This window comes from Erythrolamprus reginae, chromosome 2 (genome assembly GCF_031021105.1).
Source record: "Erythrolamprus reginae isolate rEryReg1 chromosome 2, rEryReg1.hap1, whole genome shotgun sequence".
NCBI lineage: Eukaryota > Metazoa > Chordata > Lepidosauria > Squamata > Dipsadidae > Erythrolamprus > Erythrolamprus reginae.
The window spans coordinates 297,113,867-297,137,098 of NC_091951.1; the positions used below are offsets into that span (position 1 = coordinate 297,113,867).

At 41.1% G+C, this 23,232-nt stretch overlaps 1 protein-coding gene across 7 annotated transcripts in view; it reads left to right on the forward strand.

Annotated features, from left to right (window-relative positions):
* TMEM232 (transmembrane protein 232) overlaps positions 1–23,232 on the forward strand; it is a 158,898-nt gene that overhangs the window by 46,045 nt on the left and 89,621 nt on the right. For all 7 annotated transcript variants that reach the window (XR_011558337.1, XM_070742940.1, XM_070742941.1 and 4 more), the window contains exons 9-10: positions 11,629–11,752; positions 11,944–12,163. Coding sequence is in view for 6 of the 7 variants with exons in the window: in XM_070742940.1 (XP_070599041.1) it covers positions 11,629–11,752; positions 11,944–12,163 (344 nt within the window). In the remaining variant the exon portion in view is untranslated. The remainder of the gene's footprint in view (positions 1–11,628; positions 11,753–11,943; positions 12,164–23,232) is intronic.

The following is a 23,232-nucleotide window of genomic DNA, read 5'->3' on the forward strand; positions in this document are numbered from 1 at the left end:
GATAAAGCATACTTAATTTGTATAAAGATAGAATATGAAGTGACTATAATTTTAGAAATTCTGAATCATTTAAGCATGTACATTTTAAAAAATTACAGTAATATAGCATAAGCTTGTGAAAATCATAAATATAAAAGCATTTTAAGGAAAATAAAAATTGATTTGGCTGGCTAACTAATTGGCTGAATATTGAAATTAGCTATTTAAATAGCTATATAAGTGCAGGAAATAATGATGTCCATATATTATATCAAGATTAATACATCTTTCAGAGAATATTTATTATATGAGAGGAAATTCTAAAAAGACCATATAAGCAGTATCGAGTTACAATTATTTTATATGTTTCTTTACTGTTTTCTAACGTGCACTGTATTTGGTAGCTGTTAGTATTGATTAATTACACATACGTTTGGCCTATTATTATTGCTTGATTCCTGTGGGAAACTTGTAGCTATATATATAGAAGCAAAAATCGCTAATGCAGTAATCACAAAACCTCCAGAACCGTAAACCTTGTAAATTTGAAATTTGGCATGTATGTTCCTCTTGGTTTCTATATGCTTACTAAGAAAGGATTTTTTGAAATGACCATCAGAGCATTTATATTTCCTATATTATTATTAACACACTCTGAAGCTAAGGAGTTCTACTCCCCCTCCCCACTTGAAAAGAAATCTCTTACAAATGCAAAACACAAGCAGAGGAGAGGAGTTTCAGTTCAGTTTTACTTTCACAGCAGCAAACAGCTTTAACTATACAACAGTTGAGCTAAGCCACACCCAGCCTTCTTCCAGTGTCCTTCTGGCTCGCATAGCAAATACTGTTTCACTTTCCAAACAGCCTTCTGATGCTAAGGAGTTCTACTCCCCCTCTCCACCTCAAAAGAAATCTATTCCAAATGCAAAACACAAGTTTCCAAACACCCCTCAACTCTCTCTGACACAGGATGCTAGCCAGACAAATACCTATGGATGCTGGTAGGCTGAGGCAAATTTTCCCCCTCCCTTATTCTCTTCCTCAGTTCAGATGAATCTGTTCCTTCTACAAGACACAGAAAACATAGAAAAAGATGTACAGATGTGATTAGGAAAGCACAAGTAAGGGAAGCTGTACACAACTATCGTCAAATTCATCCCCAAGTCAGTAGACAGGCTGTAAAAAAGTATACATCTAATAACCCCAATGTTAGTCAGTCACAAATGAGATCAGTGCCTTGGACTAATCAGTATTTGTCTAGTTTTAATCAGATTGATTACTCCAGGTCAGTGGTGGGCTCCTGTTAGTACAGCTAATTGTGTGCAGCTCTGCGGTTCTGGCATTCAAGTGTGGGATCGAGCGCAAATTTGCTTCCCGCAGCTGTGCAGGTAGCCAAATCTGACACAGGGATGCAGGTGCGCACATTTTGGTGAGGTTTTTTTGCTTCCCTGCATGCTCACATGACTCACAAAGGAGGTCTTGAGGATGTAAACATGATGTTCCAGGACATTAGGGCAGCAACCGTCTTATGGGTGGAGTTACGATGCTTTTGGCTGGAGACTTCAGACAGACGTTGCCTGCTGTGCCATGAGGTACACATGCAGATGAATCAAGGCCTGTCTCAAATCATCCATCTTATGGCCTAAAGTCAAAGTGCCGACCTCGACAGTTAACATGCTTGTCCACCTTTAACGTGATTTGAGGGAAAAAGAGTTTTCTAAATTATTCTGGGCTGTTGGAGGGTCACAATAATGGCAAACATTTGGAAGAGGAGGGAAGAATAACTATTCTGAGAAACCTTTGCGATATTGTGACAGATCTGATCAGCTTGACTGACAGAATATACTCCAACATTCATCAGGCTGGTGTGGATTGTGATTCATGGCTGAGGGAAGAGCTATTCTCAAATGACTCAGCCAACAGCATCAACAACCTTCTGCTGGCAAAGTTGTCCATATGAAGTATGACTCTGTGGACTCAGTAAAGGAGATCGTGGATGCGGTACCCTGATGCTAATCTGTGAAGTTCTTGCACACTCTCAACCCACCAGGATTACTACCTCATATCCTCTATCTCAAGGTTGGCACTCCAATCATGCTGTTACACAATCTAATCCTTTCAAAACTGTGCAATTACACCAGGCTTCAGGTGAAGACTGTACAAACACGTAATCAAAGCTATGATTTTCACAGGTGTCTATCAGGGAGAAACATTTTCTTATTCCAAATTCCTCTGATCCCATCAGACTACCACATTGAGTTCAAACATCTACAATTTCCGGTTAATGTTTGCTACGCCATCACCATCAATAAGACACAGGGATAGACTTTGAAAGTGGCTGGTGGTTCATCTATTGAGTGACTGTTTCAACCATGGCCAGTTCTATGTGGCATGCTCCAGAGTCAGTTCACCTGGCAGCCTGGTCATCCTCTAGCCAGACAGCAAAACAAGGAATGTTGTTTACAGAGAGGTCCTCAACAATTCATCTGAGGGATGAATGGAAAGTCTATGCTATGCAAGTGATTAGCCTGGCTATATAGACAAAACAGCCATGGTTGCTGATGGGATTAAAGGTTTTAAGCCTATCTATTTCATTGTTGTTACACTTACAATAATGTCTTCATTTGCAATAGAAACTTAGTTTACCATCTCCAACGAAATCATACAGTCACTTTTTAAATTACTCATTAATGTTCAAGCTTTAAGTGTCAATTTATGAAGCCCTATCACATAGTTTCATAGCAAAGCTATCCAGCTAGTATATTATAAAATTTACAGTGCTCCTGGAGCGTGTTAAAGAGTTTCAGTTTTTAAAAAAGCAGCAGAAAAAACACTTTAGACTTAAGTGTCTTTTAATTGACAGTAGAAAAGGCACAACAGAATGGGTGAGATTGTAAACAAACAAACAAACAAAAAGGGCCAACCTCTCTTTTAAGGCTTGCCTTATTTTGAGGGGAGTGGGTGAGGAAGAAAAAAGGGAAATATAAAATAAAAGAATACAGTGGTCCCTCGAGTTTCGCGATCTCGATCTTCGCGAAACGCTATATCGCGAGTTTTCAACCCGGAAGTAAACTCCACCATCTGCGCATGCGTGCCCTTCCACGCATGCGTAGATGGTGGAGTTTCCCCGCCGGGCAGAGGCTTCCCTGGGTCTTCCCCCCTCTTGCCCCGGTAAGGCGCGAGCAACGGCGTGGGCGGGTGGGCGGCACACGCGCGGGGAAACCCCAGGGCCGCTTCTCAGCTGAGAAGCGGCCCCAGCAACAGCGCGGGGGGCGGGCGGCACGCGCGCGCGGGGGGGAAACCCCAGGGCCGCTTCTCAGCTGAGAAGCGGCCCCAGCAACAGCGCGGGGGGGCGGGCGGCACGCGCGCGCGCGGGGGAAACCCCAGGGCTGCTTCTCAGCTGAGAAGCGGCCCCAGCAACAGCGTGGGGGGGCGGGCGGCACGCGCGCGCGCGGGGAAACCCCAGGGCCGCTTCTCAGCTGAGAAGCGGCCCCAGCAACAGCGCGGGGGGCGGGCGGCACGCGCAGCGCGCGGGGAAACCCCAGGGCCGCTTCTCAGCTGAGAAGCGGCCCCAGCAACAGCGCGGGGGGCGGGCGGCACGCGCGCGCGGGGGGGAAACCCCAGGGCTGCTTCTCAGCTGAGAAGCGGCCCCAGCAACAGCGTGGGGGGGGGCGGGCGGCACGCACGCGCGCGGGGGAAACCCCAGGGCCGCTTCTCAGCTGAGAAGCGGCCCCAGCAACAGCGCGGGGGGTGGGCGGCACGCGCGCGCGCGGGGAAACCCCAGGGCCGCTTCTCAGCTGAGAAGCAGCCCCAGCAACAGCGCGGGGGGGCGGGCGGCACGCGCGCGCGCGGGGAAACCCCAGGGCCGCTTCTCAGCTGAGAAGCGGCCCCAGCAACAGCGCGGGGGGGGCGGGCGGCACGCGCGCAGCGCGGGGAAACCCCAGGGCCGCTTCTCAGCTGAGAAGCGGCCCCAGCAACAGCGCGGGGGGGGGGGGCGGGCGGCACGCGCGCGGACAAGCAGCAGCAGCGAGGCGGCGGGGAAACCCAATCTTCGGCTCCTCGCTGCTGCGGTGGAAATAAAAACACCATCTGCGCATGCGCAGATGGTGTTTTTACTTCCGCACCGCTACTTCGCGACAAATCAATCATCGCGAGGGGTCCTGGAACGGAACCCTCGCGATGATCGAGGGACCACTGTAATAACAGTGCTGAATCAGTCCTAGAGAATGTAGATAAAGGGACTGTGAGATCACCAAGATGAATAGCTTTATTGGGGAAATTAATGTTCTTCAGAGTACCACAAATGATTTGACATTTATATATATAGAAACTGGAACAAATGAGATAGTTGCTGAATAAAATGTGGCTTTTCATTGAGTGTTATGGGAAGCAAAGCATAGAGCTTATTGGAAAAGCTTAATTGCCCTATAAAAACTCTTGCAATAGCTTTGTACAACAGTGGAAATAAGGCAGGAATGTTTAGTGTCAAAGCTTCTATTACTGTAAAGGACTTTATAAGCACAAACCAAACATATGCCTGAACTTAAACAGCTTTCTAAATATTAAAATATTGGGCTTAATTGTAGCTTAATTAAACAAAATAGTGAAATTTTAAAAGAAAAGATGAAAAACGATTCACAGTGGGACAGGTTCAACATTTACAAGAAGGCATGAAATGCTATCTCTGTGGAAATTACTGTAGAGCTGAAATTAGGAGTAAAGGCAAATATAAATAAGCTTACAATAGCATGCCAACAGACAGTAACAGATCAAAATGAACTAAGATATCATCTATCACCATAGACGATAAATTACATAGAAATATTAATTTAATGACAATCTAAAGACAATACCTGCCTTCATACTAAAATATGCAGTAAAATCCAGAGAACAATTAATTCAATATTATAGTCTAGGTCAGAACCGAGTACAGTTTTGCTAATTCACTTGCATTGACAATCTAGAACTAACAGAAGATTATTTACAAAGGGGAAAGGAGAAAGATTCCAAACTATTTTCTCATGATATTATTATCCATTAAAATAGACTTGCTTTTGGTGCGGTATCTGCACCAGCACTATGAACTAAGTGGTACAAGATTATCTAGGCACATAGGGTTATTTAGATGACATAATTGCCATTGTAAAAAAATGATGTAATTCATCTGCAAGAACTGCTCCAGAGGTTGGCAAATGATGGCCTTCAAAAGCATAACATAACAGATATGAATTCTTTGAGCCTAATACTATTTATTGTGGGTGTATCTCAGGTGCACAAAGCATATAGAAGCATACAGACAATATTCAACATAAATTATTAAAGCAATGAAAAATGCTCCAAAGACTTTTTTGGGCTGTGATTTCTTACAATATGGCATCAATATGGTATCAATGGCAGCAATGAATGCTCTGAGGTTGATCATCATGATATAGGGAAAAAAGGCTTGAACTTGGTTTGGATGATATGCATTTCAACCAGTGCTTGAATGAAAAGGAATCTATGTTCCATTATTCATCAACAGCCACAACTATTAATCTCCAGTCCTTAATAGTTTTGTTTACAGCTGCTGCACAAATGAAATAATGAACTTCATTCTATGGAGGGCACAGATGCAAAATATATACAATCATACAGATGAAAAAGATAAATTTACATTGTAGAGGCAAATGAAACAATTCATAGAATTCACATGATATGAGTATTCCTTTGATATATCTTTTGTAGTTCAAATAGAGGAATACTCATATAATATGAGTCATGGCTGAGATAATTTGCAGAGAAATTATCAAATCAAATGTTGGTGAGGTTCTCATGTGATACTCTACACTCAGGCTTGATCTTTCTCAAATTTAATTTGTGAAAAAATCATGAGAGCAGTTAACTGAAACTGATTTTTTTTTTATGCTGGAGTATAGTATTTTGACCATCCGTAAAGTATAGATGAATAGAAAGAATTGATATAAGTTGCAGATTCAACTATAATTTATGAGTAATCCACCATGTTAGCTCTCCAAGGTAGTCCAGACAAGAAGCACAACTATGAGTGTTTACTGTTAGGCTATATTAGCACAATCTTACAAGACTGAAAGTCCTCTCCTCTCCTCTCCTCTCCTCTCCTCTCCTCTCCTCTCCTCTCCTCTCCTCTCCTCTCCTCTCCTCTCCTCTCCTCTCCTCTCCTCTTCTCTCCTCTTCCTTTCCCTTCCCTTTCCCTCCCTCCCTTCCTCCTTCCGTCCGTCCGTCCCTCCCTCCCTTCCTTCTACTGAACCTCCGTTTTGCCTGTTGTGCTGTATTTTGCACTCCAGGGCTTCAGGAAGCTTCCCCGAACCCTCTGGAGTGCAAAAACAGCCCAACGGTCAAGCCCCTTTCACATTCTGTGCCTTAGGTATCTTTTATTGCCAGTTGTCTAATTTGCTGCTTTTCTTCTTCTATGGTCATTCTCATTCACCATTACACTCACCATTACACTCCTCTCCTCTTCCTTTCCCTTCCCTTTCCCTCCCTCCCTTCCTCCTTCCGTCCGTCCGTCTGTCCGTCCCTCCCTCCCTTCCTTCTACTGAACCTCCGTTTTGCCTGTTGTGCTGTATATTGCACTCCAGGACTTCAGGAAGCTTCCCCGAACCCTCTGGAGTGCAAAAACAGCCCAATGGTCAAGCCCCTTTCACATTCTGTGCCTTAGGTATCTTTTATTGCCAGTTGTCTAGTTTGCTGCTTTTCTTCTTCTATGGTCATTCTCATACACCATTACACTCACCAATAATATCTACACCTAATTATAGGACTAAGCACAGAAAGTTTTTCCATGGTCTCCAATATTGTCAGAAACCCTAAGTACTCCCATCTGTCATGTTATCTCTTATTCCTTCCAAAGACTTCACATTATGAAATTGTGATAATAAAGAATGAGTGTGTTAGCAAAACATACATTGTTATATTGACTGATTAAGCATGCATTTGATCTAGCATACTAACAGGATCACCCTAGCCCCGTGATGGCAAACCTATGGCACGCATGCCACCTATGGCACACGACACATTGCCCTATGTCTGCTCCTGATTTTTGGCCTTCGGATGTTTCAGGTAAGTTTCCCTGAAGCCCTGCAATGCAAAGAAAAACAGCCCAATGGACAAACCTTAAGTTCGGAAAATGCATTTCTGGTTTGCCTGTTGTGCTGTTTTTCACTCTCCAGGGCTTCAGGAAGCTTCTCTGAACCATCCAGAATGCAAAAAACCAGCACAACGGGCAAACCAGAAGAGCATTTTCTGAACTTCTGGTTTGCCCGTTGTGCTGTTTTTTGCACTCCAGGGCTTCAGGAAGCTTCCCTGAACCCTCTGGACTGCAAAAAACAGCCGAACGGGCAAATCGGAAGTCCGTTTTTCGGAACGTCCAGTTTGCTCATTTGTCCGTTTTTTCACCGTTCCAGGCTTCGGTGATTCCTGTGCACAAGCCTGGGGATGGAGGGGATTGTGTGCATGCATAGGGGTAGCACAGGGGTATCTGTATGCGCATGTGTGTGTGGGGGGAGGGAAGGGTTGTGGGCATGTGCACACATGCTAGCACCCCCACCCCCACCCTTTTGGCATGCAAACCAAAAATGGTTCCCCATCACTGCCCTAGGCTAAGGTATACATTCTCATTCTTTCAGATTTATTGAAATTAGTTCTTTCAAAAATTTCAGTAATGATGGATGAGGAAGATTATAAAGCTATCTTCATATTTGGTATAATGAAGTTTATAGGTGACTGCCCATCTATTTCCCAACTGTTTACAGTGAACATTTAAATAATCTGTTATTAATAATTTATAATGGAATTCAAATAGAACAATTTAACTCTACTGATCCAAAATGTGCTCTGAGGCTTTGGGAGGTCATAGAAATGTAATACCTATCAGAAAATACACACTCATGTATTTTCCTGCTTGACGTGGCGGGAAGGTAAAAAAGATAGTCATGTGATCCCAAGAAATTATGCAGCTGAGAGTCCCAGGTGTTACATTTACATGCACACATACTTCAAAACATTTCCCCCCCTGATTTTTGTCTGAAGTTACACAGTGTTAATTCAGTATCACCATGGGCATATCTATATTTTTGCATGGCTAGAGTTTGTTATTTGAATGTGGAAATGTTATTGCCTCCAAGCTAGCCAATACCTGAATATTCTTTCTGCTTGCATACAGATCCCTTGCCCTCATAGGGATGATCATGAATTAACAGAAATAGTTTTTCCATCAGTAAAATAATCTGTTAATACCTTTTCTCTTTGATACCTAATAAGTTAATTCCATTTCCAACTTACTTTATTTTGCAGAAACATTCTAGAGTTAATTGCAGAAGTATTTATAAGCACTGCACTTTTAAATTATTTTATTATTCAACTGATAAGATAAACATATCTGATATATAATAATATATATAAACATTATATATATGAACAACTTATGGAAATATTCTATGTGACAAGCCTGAAGAAGCAAAGACTTGATGCTCGCAAGTCTGTTTGTTTGTTTTTCAAATTTATAGGCCACCCTTCTAGCGGACTCAGGGCAGCTTACAACAATAAAAACAATTACAGAGTGAAAATACCCCAATACATAAAATAAAAACAAATAAAAATTAAAACCCAGGATAAATGTCATATAGTCATCACTCATTCATATTACTGGCTGGAGCGTAGAACTATCGCTCAATGGTCCCAGGCATAAGTGTGTTTTCAACACCTTTTGGAAGGCGAGTAGAGTAGGGATGGTATGAATCTCTGGGGGGACTTGATTCCAGTGGACCGGGGCCACAACAGAAGGCTCTTCCCCTTGCTGGCATTGCTTGGGCAACGGGACCTGGAGAAGGCTGATTCTATGCAACCTAACCGGTCACTGGGACATGTGAAGCAGAAGACAGTCCCATAAATGTTGTGTGGAGTCCTGTTCTAATTCTGTGCTATGCTTTGCTGTTGTTCTGCCGGGCTCTATGGTATGAGTCTCCTGAAAATTCAAGGGTACAAATTTCAGACACACACACACACACTTGAAAGTTCAAAAACAATGTTCTTTATCAAAAAAATTCAAAAGAAACAAAGCACCCTTTTTGTATTGCAAAGAGCACTCATCCCAAAACAACCTGGTAGTCTGTAAAATCCCCTTAATCAGTCCTTAAGTACTTAGCTAGCAGCTGTGAAGGAACGTCACAGCCCTCCTTCTTCCATGAAGTGAGACCCCCCACACTTTGCTCTGCTTTGGTTTCAAAATCGTGAAAAATCAACAAACAAAGTCTGGAAACAGCAAGGCACGGTCCTGAAGAAACAACGATCAGATAATCTTCCACAACGGCCAAGCCAGCACGCTGCTATTTATATCAGCAACTCTAATTACTGAAGCCCCACCCAAACACAGGTGGCCTCTCTTATCTCCTGTAATATTTCTTCAATTGGTCTCTTCGATGCATAATTCTGCGCATGCGGGGGTCTAACACTTCCTCATCCGAATCGACCAAAGATAATGGAGATTGGCTTCCTGGGCTGTGTGCCAAGCCCCCCTCTTCCAAGTCACCCCCACCTTCTTCTTCGTCCTAGGAAACTGCACTACCTGACTCTGTCAGCAATAAAACAGGCCTATGACATGTTGATGTCTCCCCTGCATCCACCTCCACATTCCTTGGGGCAGGAGCTGGGCCAGAGCCAACCACAACAGCTAGTAATAGAAGTTATTTGGTTTCTCTTATGACATCTTGTCCAGAAAAGGAGGGAGAGACAATTCGAAGAATGAGGGGAAATGCTTAGAAAAGTTCCATGAAGGCCCATCAAGATTAATGAGAATTCTGGGGAAATCATGGCTAGCAACTAAGGGTCTCACAATGGTCAAGTTGAGTGAGGCAATTTTAAAGGCTGTTAGACTGTGATGGACTGTGGTTGGCTGAAGAACCTAAATCAATTGATAGTTCCAGTACTTAGGCTTTCTAGGATGTTGGACAAGGGCGGGTTCCCCTTACCTGGCATAAATTGAGAAGTTGTCTTATTGATGAGAACCTGAAATTGTGACTAAAATTAAAAACAACAACATAGAAACCCGATTTACCCAAACTTTCCAAGGAGATGCAAGGCCGTTGTTCACATTAGTGTTTGTCAGTCATTGTCATGATTTAATTTTATGGATATTGTAAGGTAAATTGTAAGGAATTTAATTTTATCAATAAATAATATTGTCATTAACATGATATCAGATTTTATTCAACGTATGTATAGTTTAACTGAGACTTAAAACTTTGACACAGAGATACAGAGAGGGGGGAGAGATATAGAGATAGAGAGAGAGAGACAGAGAGAGAGACAGAGGGGGAAGAGATAGATAGAGAGAGAGGGAAGAGAGAGATAGGAAGACTGGTACAGAGGGGTAGAGAAAGACAGATATATAAAGAGAGTGATACAGAGAGAGAGGGAGAGGGGGAGAGAGATACAAACACAGAGGGTGGGAGAGAGATCGATACAGAGAGAGGGGGGAGACATAGAGATACAGAGATACAAAGATGGGGAGAGAGATATCTACACAGAGAAGGGAGATAGAGAGGGAAAGGGGGAGAGAGCATAAAGACATGCAGAGAGAGTGCGGGAGAGAGAGAGTGCGGGAGAGATTCAGAAAAGGGGGAAGATAGAGTGACATACAGAGACAGGGGGAGAGAGAGACATAGATAGAGAGAAAGGGGAGGGAGGGGAGAGAGAGAGAGAAAGAGAAAGAGAAGAGTTTTGTGGTTCCCGGTTATTTGTCCTAATGACTGTCTGGATAGGGATGGCTCGGGGGTCATGTGACTACATGGGAGTGAGTGATATTGAGTTGGCCATACGCACCCAGGTTTTGTGGCTCCCAGTGTTTTCCCCCCCCCCCCACTGGGAAACGGGTCCAAATGGCTATTTGAGTGTTTAAGTTTGCCAACCACTGGACTAGACCACCTCCAAGTTTCATTCCATCTCTATTCTGATTGATTAACTAACTTAAAGTGATAAACATAATTAGACACCAGGATGGAGGTGTTCATATATTAGAAAAATATCATGCTGTGTAAAGATTTTCTTACCTAGAATGCTTTCGAGAACCATACAAGCCTAGAGGGGAAAATGTGTAATATATGATAAATTAAACTATGGTTGCCAAGAAAACATAGCAAGAGACTCACACATAAAAGAAATTTTAAAATGATTTTAAAAAATGTCTACTTGACATGCTAAAAGTCAAAATGATTTTTTCTTTATTTCTGAATAAAAATAAGAAAAACTGAAATATCTGTGGTGTTTCCTGTTGCTGCTAGATCCTGAACATGTAATCCTTTGATATTCTGTGTGGCTGCTTCCCTTCTTAAATGTGCTTGCTGTTTGCTTGACTTTAGGCATCTTTTGCTAGCATATAGGTAGTCAATTATGCAACTTATTTTGTTGCTGAATTAATAATGTATAAGCATGCATCAATAAAACTGCTACTCAAAATGGCTGATACTTAAGAAAATACTTTATGTAGGATATTCCCTGCATTCAACTGAATTGCACATAGAATGAATTTGATATCAGCTAAATCCATAGGAATTTAGCATTATTTTTTAATGTTGTTGCATTTTTATTTTGAAAACAGTAGACTAATGTTTGTCCTTATTGATTTGAAATATCTAGGTTGGAATCAGTACTGGCCCTGATGGTACTGGGAGAAAGTGCCAAATTAAACATGTCATGTCTGAAAGTTTTAATGGATTTAGTGAAATATTTTATTTCAAGCTCTGTGCCTCTTCATACACAGGTAAGAGCCAAGTTAATCTTGGTGTAGAAAGGAAGCGTTTATCATTGTGTTATCTCAGATGAGTTGCTCCAAGATCTGCATTGATCCTGCTGCAGCCAATGCTCTAATGTTTCTAAATATGTACTTTAGAACGGTAGGTTTTTTTAAAAAACACATTTCGATTCCTATTTGATTAACATTTTGTTGTATAGGAAAAGAATAAAAAGGAAAATATGTCACGTTGGACCTGGCAAATCGGATACATATATACAAATATCCTCAGAGAAGTCTGTTTGCATGGCATTAATGCAGATTTACAAAAAACAGCTTTTCTTGGATTCTGTGACTGCAGAAAGGAACATGATAACGACAAAGAATTAAGAGGAGCAAATCTTTCTGATCTTTTGAGCTTCTGCCTTCCATCCGATGACAGTAAGTACAAAAGTAGTAGTTTTCTCCTGCATTATGTATGTGTGTGTTATTACAACGACCTCATTATGGCTCATATGCATAAATTCAATGGTCTAATTCTGCATTATATATGTGTATGTGCAACAATTACTATAAAACATATTGAAGATTTGAGAGGGGGTTCAATGAGAAGATCCAGAATGGAGGTAAATCCGAAGCTCTTGCTGCCTAATTTAGGTAACACTGTTGTCTTTATATTGCAATTCTGAGCTTGTAATTTCACTCATCTTTTACAAAGATATGATATAAGGCGCTTTTCTCATCACATAGCTCTTGATAACATCAACAGATACACTGTTCTCTGTAATGAATATTAAAATCCTAAACTTATACATATTTCAGTTCAAAGAAATATTCAAATTACCATTCATGCTTCTTTTCGTAAGGGCATGACAATTTGTAATTAACCAGCCACTTTTATACACTGCTTTTGAGAATAATTTCAGAAGTTGAGATGTCATCATGATGAAATTCACATCGATACTACATTCTAAGAACAAATAAATCAAAAAAATTACAAAATTAATCAGGTGAGAATAAAGTTCAAGCATTTTTCATCATCAGTTTAGTCCAGTGATGGCAAACCTTTTTCCCCTCAGGTGCCAAAAGAGCATGCGCACGCGCTGTCATGTATACGTGAGTGCCCACACCCATAATTCAATGCCCGGGGAGGGCAAAAACAGCATTCCCTGCCCCTCCCTGGAGGCCCTCTCGAAGCCATCTTCTGGTTGCCCAGTAGGCTCATGTTTTGCCCTCCCCGGGCTCCAAAGGCTTCCCTGGAGCTAGGGGAAGGTAAAAACGCCCTCCTCCACCCCACCGGAGGCTCTCTGGAAGCCAAAAATGCTCTCCCAGAGCCTCTGTGCAAGCCAAAAGTCATCTGCCCAGTACACACATGCATGTTGGAGTTGAGCTAGGGCAACGGCTTACGTGCCAGCAGATATGGCTCCACGTGCCACCTGCGGCACCCTTGCCATAGGTTCACCATCATTGGTTTAGGCAATTCTACATGTTATTATTCAAAGTTAAAATGGACTGAAAAGGTAAACTAAGAGAATTCCAGTTTGTCCTGATATGAGTATGAGCCACCAATCACCTCTTAAAGCTAAGAATGTCCCCTTCTATACCAGGCCACCAGAAAAGCAATTGACACCTGTCTTTTACTCAGCTTCAAAAGTAGCATTTTTTGACTTGAATGTCATAAGCAGTCTTGTCCAGTTCAGTGCCTGTGCTTCATTCCATTGGAGAAAGAGGCTTTCTGCCTTCAGTGCCTTCTCCTTTCCAGCCATTATCTTACGTGGACGTTGTTTTTACAAGGTTACCACCGAGGTGGTTAAACTGTTCACTGATGGAACAAAGAAATGGTAGACTTGGCTTTTTGTTTTAACCAGGGAATTGCTACTTTTCCCTTTTACTGCAAGCATAAGTGGCAATAAATAACTTGGGAGGGGGGATTTTACATTTAAGAGCCCTGGAGGTGCAGTGGTTAGAGTGCAGTACTGCAGGCTACTTGCTGCTGATTGTGATTGCAGCAATTTGACAGTTTAAGTCCCATGGGATCAAGGTTGACTCAGCCTTCCATCATTACTAGGTCAGTAAAAAGTAGACCCAGATTGTTTGGGGTAATATGCTGACTTTGTAAACCACTTAGAGAGGGCTGTAAAGCACTGTGAAGCTATATATATAAGTGCTATTGTTACCATTTTTGTCATTTTTGTCTTTAATAAAGTTTATTAATGCTCAAGTTCATAAAAGAAAGCTAGGTGCCAATAGAAACATGCCCATGGCAGGAGCCCAAAAACTTATAAAAATGGCATAGTTTTCTCACAACGTTGAAATTACCTATGCCATATGGCTAGGCTAAGATCTGGAGGAGAGATATTGTAATGAATCAGGTAAAAAGATAGCTTTAAATGTTAAAATAGGGTCTTTGTAGAAATAAATGTTTTCTGTTTTAAATGCAGTGGTGGAATTTTTCTTCTAGCACTAGTGTTTGAGATAATGGGAGAAGTAAAACACCTGCAGAATTGCTAAATACATTCTTTTTTCTCAGTTGTTACTCAATTAGCAATGAGCAGGGGAAATTAGAATATGAAAAGAATCATTTTTCTTTTCAGCTTGCCTGAATATCTAATGAGTCTCTTTTCCTTCTGTTCTTTTTAAAGAGCTTTTGTTATAGAACTTCTTATACCACCTTCTACCCTTTGCATATTCACTTGCTGCGCTGTCAGGGACATATTTCTTTCAATATATTTAAAGTAACAGTTTTGATGGCTGCCATGAGGTCATGCAAAGCAGAACTGAAGACAGCCTTGTGATGCTGTTGGGAACTTGGATGAGTAGGTTTGTAACAGATTTCTTTCAAAATGTCTAGACATGTTTATTAGATTACAGTCCACTTTTTATGACAGTCCTAGCATATTGCCATCTGCTTGTCTTTGTCTAGCTCTGTGTGAATGCAATAACAATATGACACTTGGCTATTCTAGGTTCTCTTCTCTCTCTTCTTTTAAAAATTCTGTAATAAATGATCAGTGCTTAACTCAACTGGAATAAAACCAAATGGTTTACTAGGTAAACTGTGAGCAGTTAAAGTATGATTGGCTGGATCTGGAAGGTCTACAATTTTAAGGTGAATTGAGTTAACACAATTGTTTGCATGCTCTACGTCTAACCAGAGGTGGGCTGCTAAGGTGGAACAGTGATGTGTGCTCGCCCTCATGGCTCTGAGTGTTAACGGAATCCAGCGCAATTCTGCTACTCCAGCTGTGCAGGTAGCAGAATGGTGCGCGGAGATGCAGGTGTGCCCCATGTTTCAACGCGGTTTTTTGCTTACTCACGTTTTACTTCCCTATGCAAAGGCTAGCAATGTAGCTGGGTATTACATTTAATATTTAAATATTTAATATTTAATTTAACAGAATATGAACATAAGGATAGCTTTGCTGTGTCACACCATAGGCCATCTTAGTTCAGTTGTTTGAAGAGAATACAGGGAATGCCTCCATTAACACATAGGGAAGGGACAAGAACTAATCCAAACATATTCAGTGTTCTTCTGCCAAGGAGAATGACTTTTATTGTTACAAGTACACTTAAAATAATGTGGACTTCTCTTTTCAGTATATTGTGGTCTTGGCCTAACAATCTTACATGCATTAATTTACAGAGTTTCTTGCAATTTATTAACTGTTTCGGAAAGTACTCCCTCCTGTATTCACTATTCACACAATAGATAAACTTCATCACTAGTCCTTCTATAGACAGTTTAGATTTATTTGCACTTTCATGCTTCTAGCTTTCTCTACATTATATACTTTGAAGATCCTTGTTGTCCTCCAGTAGCTTCAGTGTTCTTGCTCTTTAATATAGATACAGCACTTCCTGTCCACATAGACAACCATTCAGGGGGTCTAAAGATAGAGTTTAGAAAAGCAGTTTTTCCCAATAATCACTTTTCACAATGTTATTCAACTTTTTGTGGGCTTTCTGTGGTTTTCAAACATCCTTTAAATATTTCTTTTGCATCTGAGTCTTTGCTATTTACTCTTTCTCTTTGATTTTTTAGTCTTTAATCCTTCTCCATAAATCCAGTCACCACTTTCTTATTATTAATTGGAGATTATTTTTATAATTTTCAATTTAGGTTAAATCTTTGGGGTAAAAGTTGGAAGTTACCTTACCTAGTCTCATTGCTCTGTTCATGCAGTCCTCCAGCACAAGATCTTAGTGTCCTGGTTGTCCCAGCTTGTGACAGACCAAAATAGCTGTCGTCCCTGCTGCCGTTCAGGAGAGCTTTTTTCGAATCAACAAGGAAATTGTGGTTTTCTCGCGATTGACGAAGCAGCTCTCTTTTCTTTACCACACCTCCAGGGAGGCTTGACCCCATAAGTTCTCCTGGCCAGCAGTAGCCGGATGCATTTCCCTGGTAGAGTGCCGCTATTTTCCATCTGTTCTTGCCACAATGTCAAACAGAAGGACTTTCTACTTGCTAACTATTGATCAGTATCATATTCTATTGCTTTGCAACCTGAAATCTACACCTGGCCTTAATGGAAAGGTAATACCATAATTTAAATGAATATCTTTTTTAAGCGTAATGGTTTATTTCTGATTTTTTTAAATGAGGACATTTGGATCTGTCCCATTCACCACACAGCATTTTTTCCATTTGGTATCCACAATTTTTCATCCAGAAATCATTATTGAATAATTTTTGGCTCTACTTTCCTGAATTATTTTTTCAGATTCCCCACAAAACAACAGTTCAACTACCTGGTAACTTTATGAGCTTGATCTTATTTCTACTCTTTCTTTCCATTAAAAGTTCACTTATTTGGAATAACCTCTGACAGATTGGGATTTTTTTCCCCAGTGAGACGTAAAGAAATTCATTTTAACATCTTTTGTATTTCCCCCCAGGCATCTCACAGCTACTGGCAGTGGGGAATGTGAACAAATTATATTTGTTCTTTCAGCTTAAGCAATTAATTAGGAATCTTATTTCCCAACTATTGTACTGCAGTGTTGTTATTATCCCCTGTATTCTTTTTAAAATGTAAACTATTACCTATCCAGCAAAACATCTGATTAAATACTGTCTAAAACAGGACTGTGCCCTGTGATTAATTCAGTTATTTATCGTTGCTAGTAGATAGGCGGCTAGAACATAGCCATATTTATTCTAAAACGAATCTTACTAAAAGGATTTACAATTTAGGTAAATACGTGCAGCAGGGATGAACAATTGCAGTTCCAATAATCCTTAACTATTAGTCATGCTGGCTCGGGCTGATTGGAGCTCTAGTTCAGCATTAGTTGGAGAGTCACACTGCTTTTCTCCATGTAAAATTGCAAGTTTACAGCTTGATGCCATAGACTGATTTGCACTTCCTGCTTGCCCTGCATGGGGGCTTTCCATTTTGGAAGATCAGGAGTGAATTTCATCAGCTCTAGACCTGCCCTAAGCTGTTGGGAAAGTGACTCCTATATGTGTTTTTTTTCTCTGCATTAAAGTAATGTTTTCCCCTCCCTGCCTGCCACACTTCATTCTATTTTACACAGTTGTCTCAGTTCAATTGACTGGTACATTCTTTGGAGGGCAGTCACTGTAGTCACTGCTCTCTGCCTCCAATGGCCATTTCATGCAGGGACGCCTAGCTTGAAAGGCTGGATCTTTTTTGTGGTATGTGTATGCGATGTGTTTGAATTTGTGTGTGCTTGTGTGTGTTCAGTTAGTGGAATAATGAAATGCTGGCTGTTTCTTTTAACGGAGTGATATTGACATGGCTTTTATCAAGTTTCCTCTTCCAGCCCAAGTGAGAGGAAAAACTGTAAAACTGTTTTTGCAACTGGCACTTGCTCTCCTGGCACGGGTGAGAAGAGAAAAGAAGCAGGGAATCCACTGTTGAGGGCCATGCTAACCATGTTTTGAGCAGGATTTTGTAGTGGAGAGAAGGATTGAAATACAGGAAATAAATTCTTAACTGGCTTAAATTCTGCCAATTTACACACAGGGGCGAGTACAAGTGCACTAGAGTGCCTTCCGTCCCCTGTCCTATTGCTCTCCTATATATCCTATACCTTTCTTCTATTCCTATATCTCTTCTTCTATTTTTCATTGATATGTTCTATTACTATATCTTCTTTTCTATTCTTTCTTAGATATATTTTACTATGAGTATCTCCTCTATAAACTTCATCATGTACTTTACTATGTGTATATATATATATACCCGCTAAAACCCTCATTGTGTATTGTTGTGTTTGGGCCTGGGCCAGCCGTTGCTCCCACAGATGGGAGAGATGCGGCACAAAGTGAGTGTGAAAGCCTGGCTGACAGCCAGGAAGACGTGGCAGACAGCCAGGAGGATGAGGCCACTGGTTCGCAGGACTCAGCAGACAGTCCAGGGGATTTGGCATGCAGTCCCTCAGACAGTCTTTCGTCCTTGGATTCCTCTGCAGAACAATTCATAGACATGCATAGCAGAAGAGCGATGCAAAGGAGGGATCAATTGAAGGATTATTACAAGTCATCAGAGTAGCACCTGGGTTGGGTGTGGTTCTTATACTGAGGGCTGGGTGTGGTTCCCTTAATGAGGGCTAAAGGTATAAAAGGGAACAGAGGCACAAGGCAAACTGTGGCTGTTTATCTGTGTTATTTTGTGGTTCCTGCTCTGAAGTTTCTGTTTCGTGCCTTTGGAGTTTTCAACCCAGCTTTTTCAGACACGTGGGAGGTGAAACCTCTGGGACTTGCTGTTTGCTCCAAAGATTCAAAGGACTTCTGAAACATTTCTGCTCCTTGCAGGTTGTCTTTGTTTGCTTTTTCCTGTGTTTTTGTATGCGGCTGAAGTAAGCCTTGCACTATCATTGTTTCCTGACCCTAAGGACTTTTTTGGGTAACCCTTTTTTGTTTGTTTAATACAAGTTTGCTGAATAGAAGAGCACGTGTGTGTTTGATTTCTTTTCCTTGGACTGTTAGGCATTGCCTGAGCCCAGTCAGGCAGAACATGTATTGGACAAAATGAATGAATGAATGAATGAATAAATAAATAAATAAATAAATAAATGTAACTAGCTGAAGACTATGGTGCAGAAAAGCCCATGTATGTTTACTAAAAAAAATAGAAAAAAATTAAAAAACCAACACATTTCCTGAGCATATACCCTGTAAATCATGGGTACACTCATCTCTGTTGTAAGGGACTTTGCAGCTTTCATCAAGCCTAGGCAAAATGATTAGGAGAGAAGTTGATAATTGCTATGTTCATGAAGTCACAGGGATTTGGGATCAACAAAGGAGACTTTGTATCTATGTTATAGATACAAAGGACAATTAGATTACCATACCCTTGCAGGGGAACAGCCAACATGTAAAAAGATTGGACCTTCCTTCCCTTTTGTATTGGACACGATATGAAGTGATCTTTCTTTGCATACGCCAACAGAAGTAATAATCACCGATTTGCTTGACACTGTGTCAGGTACGCTTCTGTTCAAAATCCAGGAAAGAAAACTCCCAACTCCATAATGATAGAGAAGAGTACTTTTACTGAATAAGAATTGATAGCGACAAAATGAAGGCAAAGGTGCATAAATTGCATATAGAAGTAATCCCAAATCCCTCTCCTCATAACCCCCTGAACCAGGGGTGGGCAATTAATTTTGCCATGGGGCCGCATGAGAAATTGGGATGGTTTTAGAGGGCCGGATTAATATAATTAACTCAGCTCTACCCAATACTGCATATTATTGGGTAGAACTGAGTTAATTATATTATAATTATAAAATATAATTATATATTATATTATATTATATTATAATTATAAATTAATTGCCCACCCCTCCCTCCCTTCCTTGTTCCCTCCATTTCTCCTTCCTTCCTTCCTTCCTTCCTTCCTTCCTTCCTTCCTTCCTTCCTTCCTTCCTTCCTTCCTTCCTTCCTTCCTTCCTTCTCCAGATGGAGATAAGCTTCTGTCTCTCTGATTTTCTCTGCCTTTTATTACTGCTTTTGGGCAGTTCTTTACTTCTCTTTCAAAATATTCCTTTCAGGTGCCTCTCTTCAACTGACCTACATTGTCAGTTGAGAAAACATAGTGGAGGCTTTGTCTGAAAGTAGCTTTGGATTCCTTATCTTCCTCCTCCTTTTTTCCCTCTGAGGGTGGGGTGGGGGGTTGCTTTAAATTTCTTGGAAAGGCCAATGAAACCAATGAACAATTAAAAAATGAGCATTTATTGGACTTTTGCAAAAGGGCATGGAAAGAGAATTTCTCCTCCCTCCCTCCATTTCTCCTTCCTCCCTCCCTCCATTTCTCCTTTCTTCCCCCCTCTATTTCTCCTTTCTTTCCTTCCTTCCTTCCAACTTCCGTGGGCCGTTCACAGACAGGTCTGGAGGGTCACCCACTCCATAACTACTCACTTCAACGCCCTCATGCTGTTGTATATACTCCCGTTCAGCCTGCAGATTTTTCGGATTCCGAAGGGGAAAGCGATTATGAATTGGTAGGAGGACATGATTTACAGACAGAAAGGGAGGAGGCAGGTGACATGCAGATGCATTCCAGTTCTAGCGAAGAAGATGTAAGGTGGATTAACCCTTACTTCAGATGCTTGCAGAGGAGAAGAGAACAAGTGTTAGGGAAAAAATATTAGAAGGGGAGGAACTGGTTAATTAATTTCCTCACGTCCGGATGTGAGCGGAAGAGAAAGCTGAGTCGTCAATTCTTGCTGTTTCAAAATGGGGGCTTCTCTAACCAGCTCTGAGCGTAAGCTATACATTGTGTGAATTTATTGCCTGCTTTTATGACTTTGGATTAACACTGATTAGCCCATAGATTTTAGAATGACTTGTGGAATGTTTTTATATGACTTTCAAGTTACTTTACTTTAAAGCTAAAACTAGAGATGTGAAAAGAAAGTGCTGCGTGCAAAAGATGATTGAGGGAAGAAGAGGAAAGAGAATAAAGCTGTTGTTGTGTTTTTACAAATATATGCATTTAGCAATCCTTTATTTCAACTATTAGTTGCCTTAGCCTGAAATCAGAAAAAATGTGATATGTGGTAATCCAAGTAGTCAATTTTGCTCTGGTGAAACTTCCATTTTGGCAATTTAGCATACAGCTCAGCAGCCATAAGCTTTTTCAAGACTGATCCCACTAGTCTCACATGTTCTTCCATGGTCTCTGAGTAAATGAGAATGTCATCAAGATAAACAAAGACCAATATGATGTTATGTATGTTTTTGATGTGGAGAAAAATAAAAATAATACGCAAAGAGATAAACCAAGACCCCCTTGTAAAGGTGCTCATGGAGCACTTCATTAATTAGTTGCATGAACCCCACTGGTGCCCCCTGTAGACTAAACAGGAGCACCCAAAACTGGAAACAACCTGGAGGGCAGTTGAAAGCAGTTTTCCACTTGTCCCCTTCTTTAATTCGGACTCGGTAATAGGCCTCTCTTATGTCCAGTAAGTGAAGTAAGGGGATTGGCTAGATGCGCCAGCATGTCCTTCATAAGGGGTAGAGTGTAACCATTTTCAATGCAAAGGGCGTTTCAATTCTTATACTCAACAGAAAAGTGAAGGGAGTCATCTTTCTTTCCTCCCCATGCCCCCCAGATATCATATGGGCTCATCTTCAAGTGGAGCTTTCACCTCTGGTCTGCCGAAGGTGTTGACCTTGAGCAAGCTGTAAATAAGTTCATCCAACTTAGCCATACATGATGAAAACTTTCCTCCCTAAACCTCTAATCAGACATAAGAAGACATGTCTCCAGCACAGCTTCTCACCCTCTCCCAAACACCTAACCTCCCTCCTCCCTGTGTTTCTATGGCTGCCGAAACAAGTAGGAAGCGCGGAGGCTGGCACACTACTTCTGAAAGGATAGAGAATTTAAGTATGAAAAGTTCTTAATTGCTGAATGATTATCTATAATCCTTGCAATAGAAATGAGAGGAGGCAAACAATTTCTAAGAATCTCAGAATCGTTCTTCAAATAAGCATTATATTTAAAAAGAGAATGATTAATTTATGCGACCTCAAGGCATGGAAATAGCTATTTCGTAAACTTCTCAAAACCCACCTCTGCCGTCAGGCATGGGGGAATTGAAATATCTTCCCCAGGCCTATATAATTCATGTATGGTGTGTTGTGTGCATGTTTTTTAAATTATGGGTTTTTAACTTCGTATTATTAGATTTGTATTGTACATTGTTTCTATCACTGCTGTGAGCCGCCCCGAGTCTACGGAGAGGGGCGGCATACAAATTAAATAAATAAATAAATAAATAAATAAATAAATAAATAAATATTAGTTATGAAGACTTACAAGAATAACGAACATTTAATGGAGGACAAAAGTGTTTGTGGTTGTAAATCATCATAGGACTTTCACACACTGCCATAGTATTTATAGGAAACGCTCTTGTGTCTCCATGTTCTATTTATGGGTTTCACTACGACATTTGGTTGATAAGATTGGGCAAGGTGAGCTCTTTGCAGAAAACTCTGGGTTTTTATAGAACCTGGCTTCCCTTTCCTCTCCACTATTTAGTCCTCAATCTTTTCAGCTATTTGTGGGAAGAAGGGCTCACCTGCTTGTCCTCCTGATGTAGGAAGGGATAGGGGTGGGTTCTCTTTGATTAAGCCCCTGTAGCTTCCTGAATTGCTTTTTTAATGGCAACAGCAGTATGACTCTTGCCTTTATCCAGAACAATAGTGAGCACAGAGACAAAACCACTCGATGCATGAAGACAGCAGAACCGCAATTGCACTGCAGCAACAAATAATATGTTCACCGAAGGCCATGCTCCTTCTAGCTATTAAACAAATCAATCTTTTACTTGTACAAAGCGTTGTCGCTGCTTGCGATAGCAACAACTAGCATTGCCCTCCTGTAAGGGCAGCAATCGGCTGGTCCCTTGTTGATGTGTGACAAAGTGGTTTGGTGGGGGTAGGCGGCTGTTTCTTTCGGCCCCATTTTGAAGATGGGATGAAAGCACATGGGTGAGGCTACAGAAAGAGCCCAATGTCAGAAGTGAGGGAAGAATAACCATCGCTTTTATATGAGGCATTTTAACACTGATGAGGCACTGCTTGCTGGCATTCAGCTGGAAATGGAATTAAAATAACAGAATGTTGTGTCTGTGGAGGACTAATCGATTTATTATGGTGTACGCCTTTGTGGACTATAGAGCTCTGTAATGAATTTGTAATACTGTAATTTTAAAATGCCACATGACTCTTGGCTACTTTTGCTGCAACAGATGAATGAAGTTAACTCTTTGCTTATTAGAAACATAGAAACATAGAAGGTTGACGGCAGAAAAAGACCTCATGGTCCATCTAGTCTGCCCTTATACTATTTCCTGTGTTTTATCTTAGGATGGATATATGTTTATCCCAGGCATGTTTAAATTCAGTTACTGTGGATTTACCAACCACGTCTGCTGGAAGTTTGTTCCAAGGATCTACTACTCTTTCAGTGAAATAATATTTCCTCACGTTGCTTTTGATCTTTCCCCCAACTAACTTC